Source organism: Corvus kubaryi, unplaced genomic scaffold, assembly GCF_017639235.1.
Source record: "Corvus kubaryi isolate FWS band 111438036 unplaced genomic scaffold, C.kubaryi_AGA036_p1.0 68, whole genome shotgun sequence".
Taxonomy (NCBI): domain Eukaryota; kingdom Metazoa; phylum Chordata; class Aves; order Passeriformes; family Corvidae; genus Corvus; species Corvus kubaryi.
This window is the reverse complement of record NW_024582056.1, coordinates 9,858,602-9,880,624: the sequence shown is the minus strand read 5'-3', so window position 1 is coordinate 9,880,624 and position 22,023 is coordinate 9,858,602. Positions and strand designations below refer to the sequence as shown.

Genomic DNA, 22,023 nt, shown 5'->3' with positions numbered 1-22,023 from the left:
AATTAGGTAACTGGAACCAAAGAATTGCTTAGGTAACAGCAATTTTTTTAAAGCTGTGCTTCTGGTTTTAATTTCTTCATTAAGAAGTCACTGTAAATTGAGAAATTATATGGTGAAATAAAAGTTACTCAATAATGGAAAATTCTAAAAGATTGTATTTCCAGCCGTTAAATACAGTTTCAAAATAAACTGAATGTTTTGAGTTCAGTATAACACTGAGAGATGGAGCAAGGCAGGATTATTTCACAGCTCTGCACATCAGTTCTTCTGCTTACCTGCTGTTCTCTCTTACCTGTTGAATAGTGGCCAACACCAAAGCTGCAGAAGCATTTTCCCCTGTATAAGGTGAAGTCAAACACCTGGAGGTGTCTGACATCACGTGTGAGAGGAGGGGGTGGTATTTAACATTACTTGCCTTTCAAAGGCTGTGTTCCTGGAAAGGGCATTAGTTTTATTTAGAATTCCTCGTTGCTTACAAAAAGAGAGACCACTGCAAAGCTATTATTTATATTGGATAGAGTTTCTGTATTAGAACCTAAAATAGTGCAGAGCTGCACTGCTGTGCCATGTTCAGCAGATACAAATTGTATAATTGCTAGAGTTAGGTAAGGAATGTGATGAAAGAAAAATACTGCTGGTTTAGAAGGGAGAGTGCATGGGATATTTTGACTAGTGAGCAGGAGTTACACAAGTTGGAAGCAGCAGAAATTCTAAGCGATGCTGCTATATAGCAGCATTTCTGGCTGTGCTGCTATAAAGCACCAATTACGTCCGTGGGTATACTTTTAAATGTTCTTTACATACAAGACTCGGTATTATACTGTGCGGGGAAATACTTCTAGGAAGCAGCACGGCTTCATATAAAGAGACTATTTACGAGAGCACGTGACAGGACAAGGGGGAGTGGCTTCAAACTGAACATAGGTTTACATAAGATGTTAGGCAGACATTCTTTACTGTGAGGGTGACGAGGCACTGGAACAGGTTGCCCCTAAAAGATGTGGATGCCCCATCCCTGGAAATGTTAAAGGCCAGGTTGGATGGAGCTCTGACTAACCTGGTCTAGTGGAAGTGCTCATGCCTGTGGCAGGAAGGTTGGAACTTGGTGATCTGTAAGGTCCAACCCAGGCCATTCTATGAAAATACATTTCATTAAATACGGCAAAAAATTTCCACCTACATGCTGCTGTTTCTCAGTGTGGCAGCTTTATGCATGATTTCACTGCACTGGACCAAACTGCTGGAAGAATTTAGAGTATGACGTTTACTTTTTGGCCTTTTAAGGATAGTTTTGAGTGTATGCAAGGACTGCAGATGAGAGATAATATGAAACTTGCTGTTTATCTGTTATCACTAGACACCTTTGAAAAACTGCATTGAGAAATCAACTTAATTGAATTCTATTCTGTAAGCTCCTGCAGGATGATGTTTGCTTCAGGTTTTTCTTGCTATAATGTTCTTAAATGATGCTTTAAAACAACTAAAGGATAGGTATGGCATTGTATGTCAGAAGTTTGCTGTTTTCATGTAGTTACAGGAGTCTGCAAAGTATTTTGAGGCCAAATAATTAGCCTGTGGCTTATGCTAAGTATTCATGTTTAATGAAAGATTAAACAGTTAAAATGTGGGCTTTTTGCTTTCCAGAGCCCACCATTTTATCTTTGTCCTGGATGGCCTTACATGTTCATCAGTGGGGACATAATGTGGATTAAAAAGGCCTGGCCTCAAATAAGATTGTGTGCTTCTGCAGTAACTGCTTGGCTTGTTTCAAGCATGCAGCACCCAAGTTTCTTCGGAGCAATGGCTTGTGAGGGGTTTCTGAAGCGAATAATCCTATTACCAAGTTCATTTGAGTGCTCGGGCTATGTACAGTCCGTGTTAGAAGGCACAGGAGGGATATTGCTTCGTAACCAAGAGATGTGCTGGTGTCTTTACAGAGGATGCCAGGCAGGTTATCTCCAGTGCTGTTTTTATCACAGTGGAAGGAACACTTGCAGCTGTCCACCAAGACTTTGTGGCAGGGAGGGCACTTTGGATCCTTGGCATTCTGGAGCAGACAACCCACGTTGCCTCGTGGTGTCAGAGTTGGAGCAGCAGGTGCTGAGAAGAAGCTGGCACTGGCCCTGCTGCTCTTGGTGGTGGCAGATTCTCAATGGTGCTCCTGTCCTAAATGTCCAGGACTGTGGAGCCTGACCAGGAGAGGTTGCTTGTGGCTGAGCTGTCCTTGGAAGCAGCAGCTACTGCCAGTAAAGGGAATTTTTGGGGATATACTGCCCTCATTTTCAGCTCAGTCAGCGTTTTTTCACATTTCATCCAAGTCAGGAAATGAGGTGCGAGAATGCCAAAGGCAAGATGGACATGCCACCCTAACACTGCTCACCCAGCAGAGTATCCTTGTGGCCAGGGGACATGCAGGAGCCAGTGGGCTGTAGTGAGCCCAGGCACTCAGGGAGCAGCCTCCCCGCCATGGGCTCTGCCAATAACATGGTGCTAAGATAATCGTAGAATCAATTAAGTTGGAAAAGACCTCTGGGATCAAGACCAGCCTCTGACCAAACACCACCCTAGCAACTAGACCATGGCACTAACTGCCACATCCAGTCTTTCCTTGAACACCACCAGGGATGGTGATTCCACCGCCCCCCTGCATTGACCCTTCCAATGTCTAATCACCCCTTCTGTGAAGTAGTTCTTCTTAGTGTCCAACCTTAGTGTGTGCCCACATCTTGATGTGTACCACATCTTGAGACTATGTCCTCTTACTCTATCACAGGTTGTCTGGGAGAAGATGCCGACTCTCGGCTGGCTACAGCCTCCTTTCAGACAGTTGTAGAGAGTGATAAGGTCACCCCTGAGACTCTTCTCCAGGCTAAACAACCTCAGCTTCCCCAGCTATTCCTCATAGGACTGGTGCTCCAGGCCCTTCACCAGCTTCGTCACCCTTCTCTGGACACCCTCCAGGACCTCAGTGTCCTTCCTGAATTGAGGGGGACACAGAATTCGAGGTGCATACATACCAGGACCGCATACAGGGGAATAATCGCTTCTCTTATCCTGCTTGCCACAGTATTGCTGATACAGGCCAGGATGCCATTGGCGTTTTTGGCCACCTGGGCCCACTGCTGGCTCATGTTCAGCTGCTGTACCCTCCAGCCCATTCCGACCCACCTTGCTGCCGTCCGTGAATTTGCTAATTGGTAGACTCAATCTCCTCATCCACGGTTTGGGTCTTTTCGGAAGCTTGCACAAGACAGGTGCGGCTCTTGCGCTTTAAACCACGCCGCCATCAAGCTTCTCCGCCCCGCCGGCGCTCGCCTTCCCCCGCCCAGCGCCCGGGCCGTCCGCCCCGCCCCGGCCCGGCCCGGCCCGTCCCGGTTCTCCGCGTTGCCGGGGCAGCGGGTCGCGGAGCGTGGCAGGTGAGGCGTCGTGCCCGGGCCTTCCCCGCACCCCGGGGCGGCCCCCGCGGCGGTGTCCGGGGGGCTGGGGCCGTGGGGCGGCCCTTGGGCTCCCTCCGGCCTGCGAGGGGCTGCGCCGGTGAGCGGCGGCGCTGCCTCCCCACAGCCCGGGGCGGGTGGGCTGCGGGCACCCGCGGCTGGGCCGCCTGCGTGTTGGCCTTAGCCTTGTTTCATGAACACCTGGGGCTCGTTTAGGGTGCGTGAAAGGAAGAAAACAGAAAATAAGAGCTAACATGAAGTGAAAGTGATCAGCTGGTCTTTGTCTCTAGCGAGAGTAACGGAGGGGTGAAGGGGTGCAGAGGCTGCCTGCCCTGGCTGTGCTTTTCTTTGCTCATTAGGTGTGTGTATATGTACAGGAGGCTCCTTCTCAACATCAAGAAATCCTTTTTCCCTGTGAGAGTGACCAAGCACTGGCACAGATTCCCAAGGGGAGTGTGGAGTCTCCATCCTTGGAGATACTCAAAAGCTACCTTCACATGGATCTTTTGCACTCTTCTCATAGGTTGTGCAGGGGGTAAGACCAAGAGGTCTCTGCCAACCAAGGGTACATGCACACACACCTGTATTCCTTCCTCAAAGTTTTTCTGTTGTCCTGAAATCCTCAGCTTGTTTGCCTTTGGCTTCAGTTCCTTGGCTAGAGCTGTATTTTTGAATCATTACTGAGAGCGCATGACCAATGTGGTAATTAAATGCACACTTTGAAGTCTATTCCTGATGCAAATTGGCTGTGTTGCAGTGATGAAGATGCTGTACCCTGTCTGCATTTCTCCGTAAATAAAGTTCTAAGTACGGTTTGATCCTCAAAGGAGCCTTGAGTCACAGCAGTTCCATTGCTCTATCACTGACTTTTAATTTTTTCTTTTCCACTACAGGAGAATCCAGATGAGAAAGCCACCTGCCAGGTACTCTTATTTTTAGCTTTAAAAAGTCTAAAGGGATAGAGGATTCTGTTACATTGATTTCTTTCTTTCTTGATGCTGTTGCTTTCACTGCTCCTCCTTTCTGCAAATAACTAATGGGTTTTCAGTTCTTGTTGCTAAATCAGCTTAAGCATGCCATATTTGTCCTGGAAACGATGAGGAGAGTACTCATTTCCCACCAAATGTGCCCTATTGCTATGATGGGAGAAGGACCATACAATAGCCTGTCTCTGTCCCATCTTTTGGACCCTGGGGAACAGGACTCCTTGCAACAAATGAGTTACATCCTGAATGAGTCAAACACACCTGTAAAGCTGTATGAGCAAAGTGCAGTGTGTGCTTGCAGCACACATGTGATGCCATGATGATTGTTTGCCTTTTCTTTTATACCCCTGTTATACCTTTTTTACAACTTCTGTATTCTTAGTGCTTTTTGCCTACATTCTTCAACTTGTTTGTCAAGCTAAGAGACTAAACATTTTAGAAGCTTCGTAGCTAGGGATCAGTGTGCCCCAGACCCCAAGGTCTCTCCAGAACACATTCTGTAAACCAAGATAGAACCATCCAGGGGAAGGTTCCTTGGGGAGGGGGCTCACTTGAGCCTCTCATTGGGGAATCTTTGATAGATATGCCAATTAGTAAGACCTGTAATGTTATACCAGATCTTTTGAGGGGTGTGCATTTCAGTGTATTCGACCTGGACGTAGTGCACCTAAGGATCCTTAAAATAAATACCAAGGTAAAATCCCTTTTCCCCTTCTAACCGTGTTTGACTCTTGATTTTAAGACCAGGAAAAGGCATCACATGAATATTTTGTTCATCACTGTAATTGTTTGATGTAAAATCTGTCAGGAGCAAAAATTACTAACTTTTTGCTACAGGATTTTTGAATACATAAGCACAGTAGAAACTTGGTCATCTGCATACTCTGGCATCTGTACAAGAATACCAAGATTTTCCTTGGCATGCAGTAGGGGCTTGTCAATGTAGATACCTTTCATGTTGGCATGTGTGGTGTGACTTGTCTGGACTGCCTGGTTTACAGATTTGAGGAGAAAAATCAGTTTAAAGCTATCTGAAGATACCTGTTAAAGTAGTAGTTCTCCTCACCCGGAGCTGTCATTGGTGCCCAAGCTCCAGTGTTTTACTTGGTGTTGCCGCCAAGTTAAAGTTTTTTAGAGCCACGTGGGGCTTGTCTGTTTACCCTTCCAAGTCTGTCAGCTCTCCAGGAGCCCCTATCAAGTAGGACAGGAGGGAATTTGGGGACAGGCACTGTTCACTCCCATGTGCACACACAGTTTTTCATTCACATCCTGCATCTGTGAACTGCTGTTTTATTTCTTTCAGGTCCTTGTGACTGGACACCATGCCTCTTCCAGAAGCCATGTTTTGTGCTCAGCAGATCAAAATCCCCCCGGAGCTACCTGATATTCTGAAGCAATTTACTAAAGCTGCTATTAGGACTCAGCCTTATGATGTTTTGCAGTGGGCAGCTGCGTAAGTATGATGTTCACCTAACAACAGAGAGCTATACATAGGGACCCTCAAAACCTCACTGCCTCTCTTTATTATGTAGTGGCCCTGGCTTTGATTGTTAAATCAGCATGTCCATTGCACACACGCTTCTGTGTATTAATGCAGCATGTAAGCCTTTTAAAAACAGTGTGGTATTTTATTTATTTTCTGTTTCCTTGAGGTTTAGGGCTGGCTTACTGGCTTATTCTGAAATAGCTGGATTTCCATACAGAAAAATGCATCTTAATTTGCTTTTTGTTACTAGTTTTTCTATCTGAAAGACCAACCCTTTTTCCTTTTGGTTTGGTTTGGTTTTTCTTCTCTCATGTGAGATTTAATTCTTGAAATTTAAAGGAAAAAATATACATTAGCTTTCTAATTCTTAAGCTTGGTTAGGTTCCCCTTCTTTCTTTCTGGGGAAAGTGCCTGAAAAATTGCACCTTTGAAGTGATAATCCACGTAATAAATCTCCCACTATAAAGTTGATTTAGATGTTTAAATGTTTCTTCTTTAGCATCTATTTTGTTTTCTTTTACCTCAACTGCTCACTGTAATTTTTTCCTGTCCTGTGGTTTGCGTGGGCAAGCTCTTGAAAGGTACCTGTGAGATGTTCTCAGCTGGGAGGATTGGAAAACGTCTGTACTGTGTACATGAGGGAGGGGAGGCTGTTAACAAAGCCAGGCTGCAGTCTGGCTTGTCTGCTAAAAAGAAAAGAATCTGAAGCTGAATTGTTACAGCTGCAGTGTTGGGGAAAGCCGGCAGGACCACCTTAAAATGGTGTGGCATATCTCTGTGGCTGGTGCCTGCTGGGACTGGCGAGAGCCGGGGCTGCAAAGGCCACGCCACTGGCCAGCCCCCGACCTCGCCTAAGCACCGCACCAGCTCGGCGGGAGGAGCCCCGCTGATGGTGGGCGGCTGCTGCTGCTTGCACACCCCCGTTCTGGAACATGCTCCGGTGTACCTGAGCAGAGCAACATCTGTACCTGGGAGCCATGCAGAGCAGAGCCGGGTGGTGGCTTCACGTGTGCTGCCGGTGTTGTAGCGTTTGTCCCTGTGAATAATCAGATGGGGAAATGGATCTGGCAAATAGGCCGGGTGTTATATGTACATGCATACCGTGCATCTGTTTCTATACAGTCGCACTAATTCAGTTCTGGAGTGCTGCCTGCTGTGTATTTTAGCAGGTATTTGCACAGCATGGGATAGCCTGGACATGGACATGGGTGACCAGGGCGGATGAGACAGGACAAGTGGAGAAACTTTTAAATTAGATGCAGCTGAATGAAAACTGAAGTTTTCCTTGCACAATTCAGATTGCTGGCCAGTTAAGGCAGAGGCAGCTCTTAAGGTTGTGGCAGCCTCATAATTAAAAGGATGTGTATCTAGTGTCCTTTATGCTCTACTCTTAGATTTTGTTTTGGAGTGGACAGAAAGAGCAGAAATGCTGATGAGAGAGTTGCAACGTGAATAGGCAGATGTACATTTTGGGTAGTGCGTGAGGGGAATGTTAAACAGGTAAGCCCTCAGGTTCATCAGTCAAAAGAGCTGAGTATATCATGCAAAAAATAAGCTAAAGGCCTTAAGAATTACTAGAGTGTCATGAAAAGGAACATGTACAGTCAAAAGATTGTGGTTTCTGGGCACAGGAAGATGGGAGCTGTGCATGAAGGCAGCTTGCCAGGTGCTGCTGCTCCTGTGGGGGAGCCTGCAGATTCTTACACTGAACTGTAAGAGCATTTACTTCTGTGCAGTTTGTAATGGCCATAGGCATTGAGGTTTGTTGCTCTTCCCTTTCACTTAGGTATTTTTCAGCCTTGTCTAAAGGTGAACCCCTTCCTGTGAAGGAGAGGATGGAAATGCCTTTAGCAACAGAGAAAACAGATGCTGGTTTGACCCCAGGACTCCTTAAGGTCTTGCACAAACAGGTACAAGCTGTTCTTTATCAAATGCACAATGCTATGGAGGAATGCTGATGTGGTGGAGATGGTTGGGGAGAGAGACTGTCAAGTAGTTGAAGTATTTTGGGGAGACACTGTGTTCTTAAATTCATTCTGTTTTTTTGAATTCTTATTGTGGTACCATGATTTCGTTCAAAGCTTTCTTCCAAAGGCATGGTGACCATTGCAGACCTGAGGGAAAAATGGAAGCATTTGGGCTTGCCAGAGGAGCAGCTGGAAGCTATCCTGCAGCTGGACAGTTTTGGCAAGGAGGTGGAATGGATGAAGTTTCTGGCACTTGGGTGCAGCGTGCTTGGTGGGGTACGTTCACAGCAGGAGCCCTTGTATCCAAACACAAGTTGTTGTCTAGGATCATATAAAAGATAAACCATAGAACAATGAATGCAGATGGATTTGGGGTATGGTGATTGCTTTTGCAGCAGCTGGAAAAGTGGCTTGCATGTTTACTTCTGTTGCCCATCAGATTTTGGTCTGGGGAACTTAACCAGAAGGATGGCTAAGTCCTCAGTTTACTGGAGTGGCAGTAGAAGAGCAAGCATGTCTGCAGGGAGGTCATACTCTGTGAGAGAGGATGATAGAGGAGTGATGTTGATGGCATCAGTGTAAATGTCCATGGAGAACTGGAGGGAGAAATTAAAGAACCAATTTTTAATTGATTGTGTAGCAAATTAAATTTTCACAGCAGCACTTAATGTTACTAAAGCTACACTTAATTCTTTTAATGTCAGTAATAAAATCCAGCAGAGCATTTCAACAGAATGAAAGATTATAAAATGCATTAAGCTGATGTTCTTACAAAGTATAATACTTTTAATGATTTCTACAGTAGGGAAGAAGAAGTACTAAAAAGAAAATATATGTGACATAATATTTTGTGAATGTTGCAATATCTGGAAACCCTGAATGTTCATCTGGCCTGGCAATGCAATTGTGTGTGTATATCTGTATGTCTGTCTATCTATCTATCTATCTATCTATATTTCAAATGTGTATTTCTTGATTACAGTCTCCCTCCCAAAATGATCTTGTAGTTTAGGCTCTTTTCTTCATTTAAAAATAGTGACAGCAACATTACTTATCTAAAAAACAACAACTCCTCTCTCCCCCCCAAAAAATCCCCAAACAAACCAAAATCAAAAACGGAGTCACAGGAACATCATTCTGATGGAGCTAGACAGACTAAATTTCACCACCTCACCATCCTTTTGGATAGTAAGTAAATGGTTTGATTTCAGTACTACATAATGAAACCTAAACTTCAGTTTCCTAAACCAGAGAGAAAGACACACACAAGAAGTTTACATTCACTTCCTGCAGCTGTAAATTGTGTTCCCAGTCAAACAGGGTCACAGCTGAGATAGAAGAGTAGTCAAGTATGAACTTCTTAAGAGTATCTTTTTTGTACAGCACTGATGCGTTTTTACAAAAGCCTTGGAGAAATGACCACACAGGTAGCCTGTTAAATTGTCTGTCAAAAGTGGCAAAATGGATATGAATAACTTCACTGTGTTGTGAGAGAGAGACCATGGCAGCTTGGAGTGGCAGGACCAGAAAGGGCAATAGAGGGACAGCCAAATGCAAAATGTAGAGTTGGCCATCACAGAGTCAGCTGCCTCTCTTTTCCCTGAGAAGCCTCCCAGGGGAGGAGATACATTAAGTAAAACTGTTAAAGGATTTTAAGATGACACTTCTCTGGCCTGTGTTCTAGATCTTAAACAGATATTGTATTTATTTTAAGTATTGCTATTCTACTTTAGGAAATGCTGTCTTTTTACACAGACATTGCTTGCTTGCTAATGAAATTTTAAGAGGAAATCTTGAAAAAGTTGCAGTGAAAAATATTAAGACTTAGGTTAAAGAAAGCCTGTGTGGGTTTGGTTTGTGCTTTTATATTGTGTGTGTGGTTTTGTTTGTTTCTTTAATGGCATCCAACCAGTCTTTGACTGAATGAAACTCAATGCTGAATTTTTCCACTTTTCCCCATATAGCTCAGCATGCATAGGGCACTGGATTGTCAACACCATATTAAATAAAGGATTTTTTCAAAGTAGATTTGGAACTAATAATTTGAGGCATGTTTTTTAAAGGTAACTCAGATGTTATTGGCCTTTGACTAAATTGAAATACTCTTTAAATACTTTTTGCCTCAGTGCTTTTTCTACTATCTATTAAAATGGAACTTGCAAAGAGATAGGGGAAACAGTAAATATCAGCTAAAATATAATCTAAAAATTATATAAAATCATGAAACCTGTATTCATTTTCTGAGGGTTGCAGATTTGTCTGTCTTAACTGCTGCTGAGAATTCATTTAGAACCATTAATATACACACACACACACACATAAACATCTCTTACTAGATACAGTGATGTTGAGCTTTTACAGTAGCAGAACACAGAAATTTGGCCCTACTGGAGACAGAGCTCAGATTACCCTATGCCATCTTTAACCATCACAAGATTCTGGTATTTTTTCTTCTGTCTCTACTAGAACTTCATTATTGTTTCCATCCTTGGACCTGCACTAGAGAGTAAATTTGGGGTTTAAAGCTAGGCAGCGATGGTAACACCTTCATCTCATTTACCCTCACTTGTAATGGCTTACAGTGTGGATTTGGTCATGGTATGCAAAGGATGTTCATGGCTCTGATACTTTTCCTTTCATTTCTTGCTGGAACCCCCTGCAGTCCTTACTGAGTTCAATGAAACAGGCCTGCGAAATCCTAACAAGAGACCCAGAAGGCGGAGCAGCTCGAATTCCCTTCGAAACGTTCTCATTCCTTTATTCATATTTGGCTGGTATTGATGGGGAGATATCAGAGACAGAAACTAAAGCATTCCTTCAAGGAATTAAAGAACAAGCGTAAGTAAAAATCTGTGCAAGGAGTTTTAATGTATCAATTGCCTCTGGGTTCTTCATGAGCCTTTAATTTCAGGTGAATACTCCATCTTCATTTTGGGCATAGGCATGATGGCAGGAGTAAGGATTGACTGAGATTGTATCAAAAGTATGCATAGTTATTTTTTGTCAACTTCACTGTTTGCACTGTTAAAAGATAAACTGTTATTTAGCCATCTTCCTCTGAAATACTGAAGTCTCTATCTGGTGGTAGAATTTTCCCTGTAGGAAGCTATTGTATACAGGCGTGTAACATCTGCATATTACTGGCTCTGGAACCAGCAGCAGCTTCTGGGCTGTTCCTTTGAATTAGCATAGATCATAAACCAGAGAGAGAGACTGGGAGTTCTCTCATTGTATCTGTGGTCACACATAGATCACCTGAAACGCACTTTAACCAATTCAAGAAGATCTGTAACAGGCTTGTCCTCCGAGTGCTGCCTGCATAGCACGTTTGCATACAGACACTGAACTCTTCCTACATCTCTCTGCAACTGTTCTTTCTGTGCATGGTGGGCTGACATGACCCCAGAGGTTCTACCACCATCACTGCTGGGCCAGCTCTCTGAAACTCACACAAGGCGCCACTGTGGCCCCCACCTCCCCCCAAAAAACACTGCCATGTGAACTCCATACAAACAAGAGCATACAAATGAACTGTTTCATCATTAGTTATCAGACTGACAATTTTTAGTAAGAAGCACTTTTTAATCACACCCCTTTTGCTTGCAATTCATATAGCCCTAAATTGTACCTTGTCCAACACACTAGGATTTACCATGTGAAAGTGTCATTTTAAGAAATTTGGTTTATTCCTTTCCAGGGACCAACACTCTGGCATGGTGCTCATCAGACACTTCCTGCCATACTCCTTCATATTTTATTGATCAACCCTACTCTCCAGCATGAGGTGGGAAGGGAAAAAAAATGAAGGAATAAGTAAGTTCAAGAACATAATTTGTGTTCAAAGTACCATAATTTGCACATTTCAGAACAACATGATCCTCTTCTCTGGCACTTCCTTTTCTTTGTCCTACTCTTGAGATAGCCCTTCAGGGGATGTCAACTGAAGCCATGGTTATACTGTTCTCCTGCGTCTCAAATACTGATGGCCACCCCTAGGGTGTGACCCCTTCACTTTTCTGCTTATATTGAGCAAAAGTTGTTTTGCTACCGCGCTTTCTACCTACACTCTGTAAGTGATTGTTAAGTAAAACATGGAATTCAGTTAAGACTGGGCAGCTGTAACTGGAGCATTTCTCATTATGTTTCTGGTAGCACTGACATCATTTTGACTCTGGCACAAATACAGCTGGTCCTTAGACTCCTTTGTCTGCCTGGACATCCTCTATTTAAACAAAGCGTTTTACCAAGCCCTACTGAAAGAACTTAATGAGAATCCTGTGGCTGAGCTGGTAAACAAAACCAATGCAAGGGCTGCAATGGTTCCATGTTGTTTTCCCTCTAATTAGAGCCCTTTCAGAACTTAAAACTTTTTTTCATTTTTGTATAAACTTGTCTAATAAAGATGTTTTAAAACGTCTTGTTTTCTGACAGGAAAAGCTACTGCATTTGTCACGTAGGTGAGGAATCCCTGACACAGAGTTGTTTGGCTGGACTGCTGTAGCAGGTATAGAAGCATAAATCCACCAGAACTAGACCAAGTATTTAGTGACAGACAATCACACTTAATTGCAGAAACAACTAAGGTATGAAAGAGGATACTAGTGGCTACAGTAAAACTGGAAAGATTCCCTTTGACTGAAAAGGCCACAACCAGGAGCAACATAGAGTGCCCTCTCCTGGCACATTGATCAAACAGAAGTATTTAGGAAAGATGGATCTGCAAGCTTATTCTTTTTATAGTTGCTTACTTTGTTGAGGCAAGAAGCTTGGCTGCTGATGACTGATCTTGCTGAAGTAGACTGTGTGAGGAATTAACAGAACTGCACATCCTTAATATGTACCTGCATGTTTTAAGTCTGTTTTATCAACCTCTATCACAAATATTTGTATGATAGTCCACAGGATGGGAAGTCGTCCTAGTTATTGCTGGAAGTAAATGCACCTGGTGTTTGAATATGGTACTCAGCAATAGCCCAAGTGTCCTTGGTGCCTCCCCCCTAGCTTCTGTGGAGACCTACATTCTCATCACCTTTGCCAGATGATATTGAGCCGAACTGTCTTTGAGCATTAGCTCGGGAACACTAACTTTTGTGTTACTGTCCATTTAACAGCAGCTGCAGTTGAAGATGTTTTAGCCTGTTGGAGAATTCTGAAATCTGCCCTCTGGTACGTGCTGTAATTAGGCAATGTCACCTAGAGGTGACAGTGTTAGGTAGGAGGAGGAGCACTCTTCATGCCTCCCCTGTTTGTAACTCATCTGGACTCCAGGGATTAGCTCTGTTCGTTGTCCACTAGGGGGCAGGAAGGCCAATAAATACAACCTCTCATAGATTTTATTCTTCAGCCTTGTCAGACTAAACTCAAACACCTGAGAGATCAATACAATTTATTAACAGATGTATAAATGTTACAGATTTACACATGTTCTGAAATCTACTGCTTCCATCCTGACAACCATTGAAACTTTTTTGTCTCCGAGCAGCACAGGTGTGATGCAACACCAATATTATGTGCACACCTTTACTGTCTCGCGCAAAACAGCAGTAACTATAGTTCTTGTACAAGTTATATTTTGAACAGCTGATAAAAAAAAAAAATCATCAGATTCTTGTTTCTACTTTCTTCTTTTATGGTTGTGATACTTGTCTTCATCCCTGAAACAAAAACATAAACATTGTCTGGGCTGTTAGTCTCAGAGTGACAGAGTCTGAAGAGAAAAAGCAACTTGGAAAATGGAAAGCTCTCATTAAATGTAGTCATGTCCTCCTCTAAGGAAAGAAAGTAAACTGCTTTTGGACATTTATTTTCCATGCTGCTTTAATCAAAGTCTTGTCAAGCAGTGTCAGAGTGGCAATTAGTTTAGGATGAATGGCATCACAGTGTAATGAAGCCAGCTTCGAGACAAGCCATCACTGCCATCCACGCAGTTATGTAATGCATTTACCCAAACACATGAGGGACAAGACAGCATTTCTTCTGCACAGCAGTCTTCATCTCTGCTCAAACACAGGTCCCACGCACCTGTGGTCCTGCAGATGTTGATGGTATTAGAAGGTGTGGCCTAGATTTGTTTTCTTTTGCTAAATTGTATTTAGTACTGAAGAGTGACAGCATTGTTTTGAAGCATCTAATACAGAAAGGCTAGTGTATGCATATTAGTGAAACAAAAAATCCTATTTATTAAGGTCTAGAGCAAACTAGAGCAGAAATCAGCATGAGACATAACAGGCACTTAGCTGTGGATGAGGAACTGTCCATTTAACCATGTTGATCAAGGAGCAAAATAAATAGCCTGTTACACTACTGTTGCAGTCCTGCAGCGTGCTGCAGAAAGTGCCAGCTTTCAGATGTGAGAGTAAATTCTGAAGTCTGGATCACAGTTTATGACCTCACAGCATGTTTTGTTTAGTATTAATAGCCTCACACCACTGGCTTGTCATACTGCACGTGAGGTTAGCCTAGCTTTTTAGTTGGACTAGATATTCTCAATCTCTGCACTAAATTCTCACAGACTGATTCAGAAGCTGGAGTCAGCTGTCACTATGTCTGCTCACCTCTCTCTTTTTCTCCGAGAGTCTCTGTCTTTGCCTCTCTCACGACTCCTTCTTCGTTTACTTGGACTCCTGCTGGTGTCTCTCCTGTGTCTCGTGCATTCCGTATCCTTACTGCTTCCCCCAGACTGCCGGGAATCCACTGAAGCCGACCGCCTGTCTTCCCTTCTGAAACTTAGTGATTTTAATCAATAAAAATAGTTTCACAGTCACTGTTTGCATACCAGTTTTGTAATATAATGACCTACTAATGATGTAAGACATACCTTTTATTAAGCCTCTCTAAGAAATACAGTACCTCCCAAAAGAGGCCTGAAGACCATGCTCTTACAGGTGCATATCTCAGCACGCTATTCAATCCAATTATTTCCTATAAACACAGCTCCTCAGTCTTAACACCTCTGCAGTATAAGGGGTTCATTCTCTTTTGCTTTAAATCTTTAACTCTTCAACCACCTGTCTTAAGTTGCAGCCTACAGTGCAGAACCCAACTCCTGATCTCAGAATCACAGAATTGTTAGGGCTGGAAGGGACCTCTGCAGATCATCTACTCCACTCTCCTTGCCAAGGCAGGGTCACCTAAAGCAGGTTACACCAGAACGTGTCCATGTGGCTTTTGAATGTCTCCAGTGAGGCAGACTCCACGACCTCCCTGTTCCAGTGCTCTGCCACCCATTCATCTTCATTTTAATTCTGGGCACAGAGTGCCACTCTGTAGTTTGTTTCAAAAACATTCTCCTCTCAAAGGCCTGCTGAAGAGGCACAAATAGGCTATCACTAGGTCATGACTCCACACTTACTTCAGTGACAAATGTTTGGAAGGGTGCGCGGTGTTGCTTGACACAGCAGAAATAAGTACAGCTAAAACACACTCCCAATTAGCACAGCAGCATTTGCAGGGATAAGAACTGTAAAGCCTCCCCATATTTATTATGTTATGGAAACCTTTACTCTGAGGTTTAATATAGCTAACACATGTCATGTGGTAGGGAAGGGTAAGAAATTGTGTACTTGTATTTCCAAGTGTGCCTCTGTAGCCAGCTACAACATATGCACACATTTGGGCACAGAGGAAGCACTATTCATCACCCAGATCCACCAGAAACTACCTGTTCAGCTGAATCACTTGCAACTAGCCTACTTACCTCTGAAAGAAAGATACATAACAATTTTTCCCCATCCTTCATGCAGGCAGAGCTTCTCAAGCAAGACTTAATAGAACGAGTATAAAATAAAACGTGCATATGATTCAGATAAGGCTGGTATGTGCTATTAGAAGAAAGTGGTAAGGTAGAATTACAATCTGCTCCATGCCCGAAGAATCTGTCAGCTGTGGCATACCTTCCTGAAGATTTCGACTTCCCTCCTTCACATATCTCTGCATTATCCAACCTGTTCTCCTCCTGCCACTGATTGCTGAGCTCTTCCAAATGCACACCAATCACATCCCGAATCACCTGGAGATTAAGATATGTTAAAAACAAACATGTCATGGTAGGGCCTGAACTAGCACTAGACAAACTGTGAACATCTCAAAAAACCCAAACCCCACAAAAATTTCCCCCAAACCCTGTACATCAGATGTTTGAATGGGAAGTCTTATTTGCAGAAACATGTTTTAGCATAAATTTAAATAGCACCATTTTATGATAGTGAGTTATATCTTGCTGGCATTTTCATATTCAAAACTCAGCAGTTAGCAATGCTCATTATTTGTAACTTGCTGCAACAAACCAAAAACATTCCTCTATAGTTTGCAACAATAATGAAGCAGGGTACAAGAAGCAGGGAAAAGACACATATTCTTTGTCTTTGAAAGAGTATATAATTGTTTATGCAGATACATAATAAGCACTTTTGTGCAAAAAAGCCTTCCTTTTCCAATCTCACCTCAGTGTAGGACTTCTTCGTTATATGAACATTCTTAGCTCTGTATGACTGCCGCCGCCTTTTGTAATCTCGCATTTCAGCCAGAATTTCAAGATGGGACTTTGGACCTTTCTGACTATCATCTAGCAAAAAATTGGGAGTAAAACAAATGGTCATGAGCAGGACATTAGCACCTGCAGGTATGCAGGCCTCATACATTCAGGAACATTAAATACGTTGTGTTCTTTCTCAAGTTCCTCCTGTATTTACTAACTGTGGTGAATTTATCTGAAGCTTCCTCCCCAGCCTTCTTGCTGGCTGTTTACACACAACTAAAAAGCCACCAAGAAAATGCTGTTATGTGATCTCAATCTCCAAACTGCGATCCAAACCAATATATGGGCTTGTGATTTGGTCAAACGCCTTCTAAATATGCGTCATGTTTTCAAAGCCAGTATTACAGTAAGACACAGAATGGGAAAGCCAGATTCTGTAAAAAATCTACCTGTGTAGATGCCAAGCACTGTCTCACCTCCTAGGCACAGCAGGGCCTGCAGGGTGACTCAGATGCTTTTGCTGCACTTGGTACAGTTACAAACCAGAGTGACTCAACAGGGATGTGAGGCCCCAGACCAACACCAAAGTATGTTGCTCAGGAGCTCCACCTGGATGACTGCCAACCTCTCCTGTTCAGCTTTTACTCTTAAACAATATTGAATCTCATCATCTCTTACAGCAAAGAACTGTTCTGAGCTGCACAGCAAGTTGGCAGCATTCAGCAACCTGAAGTCAGCTGCAGCAAAGACAGAAGATCCATCCACTGAGATGCACACAATACATGTGCCAGAAGCAGAGCAATGAGGCTTTCCCAGAAGGAAAACATCATGAAGGACATCAAACTAGCATTCTGTGATGCCAGGTCTTTGCTGTGGCTCTTAACTGTATGCTTTCCGCAAAAAAAACCCAAAAAAACCAACAACAACAACAAAAAACAAACAAAAAAAAAAAACCCAAAAAAAAAAAAAAAAAACACCACAACCAATTCTGAACCAATTCTGTTCGGCTTTCAACAAAACTCATATAACTGGACAAACTGAAAGTTCTGAGCCATAAATTCAACAATAGATCATTCTTCAAACCTTGAGTGATTTTTGCTGCTAAATCCACAAAGAGATCACTGTCATTTTCCGTTATCTGGGATCTAGACCTCTGTTTCTTTGTTTCCTCAACAACGTAATCGTAAAGAGCAAGGCGGTCAGCTTGAGTCAGGTCACAGATGAAACGCTTATGGTTTTGAGGAACTTCTATGGGCAGTAATGAGTAAGATCCTGGAGGTTGGACAGAGAGCTGTTACTTGTAAAGTAGCATCATTATGCAGGAAAATACCAAGAAGGTCAACAAACAAACAATGCAGTAAACTCCCATACTGTTTTCATCCTTCGCCTATGTATCTGTAAGAAGTTTCAACTTTCTTAATTAGAAAAGATAAAAACTGCTCAAAGATCCCTCCCAAGCCCCATGCAGGCTGTATAACCCCTCTTGATTGCTTACACAGATACAGGTTTTCATATGCCATTAAGGAATCGTACTAGATTAGATCAAAATGACACTCTGTAATTTCCCATGAGTTTCAGCTCTTGACTTAGAAGGTGAATCAAGAGAGGCTGCAGCTCTAACTTGTGGGTTTATCTTACTCCTAAAATGTTGAGTAAAGTACTAGCTGCAAAATACGTGTTCTGCCAACAAGAATGAAAGCTTCTAGGAGACTAGATAACTGAGCACTGTGTAAATCAGTCTCACTCACACTGTCACCTTCTCTGCAGAGCTTTTGTAATAGACTGCCAGAGGAATTTATAGCTAAAAGGACTACAAAGGCACTTTCAAAGTGCTCCAGATCAGTTCAGATAACTTAAAGTTATGGAAACAAACATATTGCCTGCACACTCCTCTTTCCCTGACCCATCAGCCTGGTACTTGTTTTTCTCATTCCCCAGTTAAAACACATATGCCTCCAAACAAATAAATCCATTCTCAGTCCATTGCAACTGCAGTAAAGTGACTTTCCTAAAGATACAGGATGCAATATTCTAGGACATTGCCTGCAAAAAAGCATTTTAGTCAAAACCACTCAGTTTTCCAGCAAACATTGACCCAACCTCCATAATCCTGCTTCCCCCAACACAATCCCACACATCTCCAGGTGGACAGAAAAGCCAACACGTAAGAAGGGTGTAAGCAACGTCCTTCACAACAGCAAACCTAGAGCTTCTCCAGATTATGCAGCTCTTAACAGAAGCTGGGCAATCTTTCACATCCTACTTTCACTAAAGACACCAAAGAAGGAGAAGAGGAACCGCAGTAAGTCTACCAACAAACCTAAAATACAAGATTTCATCACTACTGCACTTGGAACCTAAACCAGAACTGTTCTAACATGAACAAATGGATTTAAACACAAAAACTAGAATTCTGTTTTTAAAATGCACTGTTCTTACAGGGTCACAGAAGTCCATAAAAACGCACTGATAATTACATGCTTGTGATTTACAACAATTACACAACTTGTGATTAAGACCAATTTTTCTGTTCTACAATGTAGCTAGGCTAATATTCTATACATGGTTAGAATTGAAAAAAAAAAAAGAAAACAAAGAAAGAAAATCACTTCCTTTGATACAGTGAGTCAAAAGGAAATTTACAATAAAAAATTATTTTTCATTTGTTTCTGTTGCCAAAGACCTTAAATTGAACAAACAAGTCAGTAAATCTCACAATAGGCCAAGTTGCCACAATGAAAACCACCAATCCAGTTTTAATGTTATCTTCAGAGAAAGGCAAGCTTGCAGGGAAATCTGGGCAATGAACACTGGCATCTAGTGGCTCACTGGTGCACCTTTGCAATGAACCACTCCACAAAGCGTTTATCTGTTGCTACTCTACTTGGATGTGCTTGTGTCAAATTAATGAGTTCCCACTTCCCTTCGGAGGGAGTGCACCTGATGTGCTCAAAACACAGTGCTCATCCCAGGAAATGTCCTTCCCAAGCAACTGTCCTTTAAGCCTCTATTTGCTATGCCAGAGAAACAAAGACAACGTGAAAAACTGTGTGAGTGCTGCTGTATTTCACTATCAGAAACGTTTCAGTGTCACCTTCCCTTCTGCCCATATGTATTTAAGAAACCAAAGTCTACAGAGAACAAATGCTGTATCTTTCAGGTGTTGCAGTAATTTCTCAATCATACCCCAAAGCTCTACAGATTCCATGGGGAGCCCTATTTTTCTACTTTGTCTAAGTCTGAACCCTCAAGGCCTCTGTCCTAGGCTCGTCCCGTGGCTGGTCACAAAACCCACCGAAAAATGAAACGTAAAGGAATTACTGTGCTTGGAGCAGTGACAAAGGACAACATCACGTTTGCAGATGTGCCAGCATAGTTCTTATACAACTTCTTAGATCAGTCCTGAAACAGTCCTACATAGTAATATGCATGTTGTTTGGTTTTTTCAGTCCTGAAGATAATAGAGGTATGAACACAACAGACTCAAAGTCTCTCATCTAGTTGCCCCAAGTATATAAAGTAATCATGCTCCAAAATATGCAGGGGAAGGAATATTAAAACTAAATTAAGTGAAATTCCTCACAGGAGTTCTCAGTGGAATGAAGGAAGCAGCAAGGAGGGAGACAAGAGCAGTTCTCCACTGGAGGCTGGCGAAGTCACCTTGGTATTTGCTTGCTCCTTACCTTCACTGTAGCCTGTACCTTCCTTCACACTTTGAGCTCTAGCCTGCTTAACAATATGAAACTGTAGATCTTTATCTGCAGGCAGAGAAGAAAATAAAATCATTAACTTTTACATCAAGTTCTCAGGTACTTGATTGGGTTAGCCTTTATCCCCCAACCTCTATTATGAGACTTACGGTATGGTACAGAACATCATAGTTTCATTCATGTACAAGGGGACATTTGAACTAAAAATGTAATTTTCATCTATTCCATATTTGAAATGAGGGGAGAAAATTAAGAAAAATAATATCTATTTCTGGATTACAAGGATATGGAAAAAGAAATGTATGTGTATTGCTCTCTGTACCATTGCTTTATCGCCAGATTCTATGGACAGTTTTCACCTTCTAAGCATGCATTTTAATAGACTGGGGACTGAGAACATAGGAAGAAACTCCTAAGAGGAGTTCCTAAGTTTCCTAAGAGGAAAAAACATCCTCCTTGGATTTTAAGATGAAAATATAAAAGTGACCTACAGAGTAGAATTATACAGTGATAGAAGCATAAAAACGGTAAATTAAGGCAAATTGCAAATTACAATTTGAGAAAACTAACTTACTGATTGAAACACTCAGGGTTTTCAGGAAGCCTTGGGGAGTTTGCAGCTGACGAGGTAGTGGGGTTGTGCTACCGTGAGGACCCGGACTCCTCAGACCCACATCTCTGCCCCCCAGGGATGTCCTCTCAGCCCCTCATCCTCGGCACCTCCCCGGGGTCTCTCCTCAGCCCCAGCGGTGTGTCCCTCCCCGTCAGGCGGAGTCCCCGCTGCCGCTCACCCATGGCGACGGACGGAACCTTCAGGTTTTCGTAGAAAAAGCTGGAGTCGTACATCTCGGCCTGCGGGACCAAAGGGCTCGGTCAAGGCCCGGGGCCGCCGAGCAGCAGCGCCGGCCCCGTGTCCCGCTTCCCGAGCCGGGCTCCCACCTCCTCCTCGGCGGAGTATCCCATCTTGCGGAGCCGGCAGGACGCCGCGTGCCTCTCCAGCGACGCACGGGGGACGCGGTGATGGACGTCGTAGGGGCACGGCACCCACTCTACCTGCGAGGGGACATGGGTCAGCCTCGCCCCGCCAACCCCGCCGCCCTGCCCCGCGCAGCCCCCGCCGCCTCACCGAGCCCCCGCCGAGCCACACGGCGCTGGGCGCCGCCATCGCTGCGCCGAGAGGCCCCGTGACCGCGCCGGGGCGGGGCCGGCGCCGCGTTCGCTGAGGGCGCTCCCGCCTCGGAGGGGGCGGACACCGAGCCCCGCCGGGCGTGCGGAGGGGTGCGAGTCAAGCTTTGCCTTTTATTCTTTAAAATGAGTAGCCGGTGCCCGGACAGTTGTGATTAAGCAGCTGCATTGTGAGCATCGGATGCTTGGTTAGTCTTTTAAGGAATAGGGAAGACAATCCCAAATTGGATGGGCTCTCTGGACGAGAGCCGCCAGGAGCGAAAGTCAGCGGGGCTGAGCAGTAACTAGGGAATGGTAATTCCGGCAGTGGGCGATCGCGACCACCGACTCACTGGCCACCTACTCGGAACAGACTCCAGGCTCAGATGGAGGGAAGGACCGCGCCTGCGGACTGATTAACATGAGAAGCGACAGACACAGCCAGCAAATGGGGGTTGAGTAGTAATTAATACAGAAGTTACGTAATTTGCAGGCAATGAATGCTGATGCCCTTGCTTGTTGAAATGTGTAAACAGCGTGAAGTTTCGATGCTCGGTGAGGCAGCCTTGTGCGGGTCAGCCCCCGCTCACTACCTGGCGCAAACGGGAACAAAGCCCGGGAATGCCCCGGTGCCTGAGGGGCGCGGGCGCCGCCTGCCGGCAGGAGGTCGCAGGAACAGCCCGGCCCGCGACGGGCGCGCCGTGCGCCGAGGGGCCGCGGTCTGCCCTCGCCACGCACCGCTCTGACCTGCTCGCCAGCCTCGCCACACACCGCTCCGAACTGCTCGCCAGCCTCGCCAC

The 22,023-nt window shown here is 43.9% G+C and overlaps 2 protein-coding genes across 3 annotated transcripts; one reads left to right on the top strand and one right to left on the bottom strand.

Moving 5' to 3' along the window:
* Positions 1-3,341: 3,341 nt before the first annotated feature.
* Positions 3,342-12,287, top strand: ROPN1L (rhophilin associated tail protein 1 like). Its single transcript, XM_042048749.1, has 7 exons — positions 3,342-3,416; positions 4,328-4,357; positions 5,724-5,873; positions 7,693-7,816; positions 7,988-8,149; positions 10,536-10,711; positions 11,571-12,287. Exons 3-7 carry the CDS (start codon positions 5,743-5,745, stop codon positions 11,632-11,634), a joined length of 657 nt encoding a protein of 218 aa, XP_041904683.1. The 5' UTR covers positions 3,342-3,416; positions 4,328-4,357; positions 5,724-5,742; the 3' UTR covers positions 11,635-12,287.
* Positions 12,288-13,242: 955 nt separating this feature from the next.
* On the bottom strand, positions 13,243-21,266 carry SNRNP48 (small nuclear ribonucleoprotein U11/U12 subunit 48). 2 transcript variants are annotated; one of them, XM_042048747.1, is made up of 9 exons: positions 21,186-21,266; positions 20,999-21,112; positions 20,851-20,911; positions 20,033-20,107; positions 17,433-17,621; positions 16,315-16,436; positions 15,766-15,881; positions 14,428-14,598; positions 13,243-13,527 (listed from the first exon to the last, which is right to left on the bottom strand). In XM_042048747.1, the coding sequence occupies exons 1-9, from the start codon at positions 21,222-21,224 to the stop codon at positions 13,488-13,490; spliced, it is 927 nt and encodes a 308-aa protein (XP_041904681.1). In that variant the 5' UTR covers positions 21,225-21,266; the 3' UTR covers positions 13,243-13,487. The 2 variants fall into 2 exon arrangements, with proteins under 2 accessions (XP_041904681.1, XP_041904682.1); XM_042048748.1 differs by having other exon boundaries at positions 14,428-14,592.
* Between the last annotated feature and the right edge of the window lie 757 nt (positions 21,267-22,023).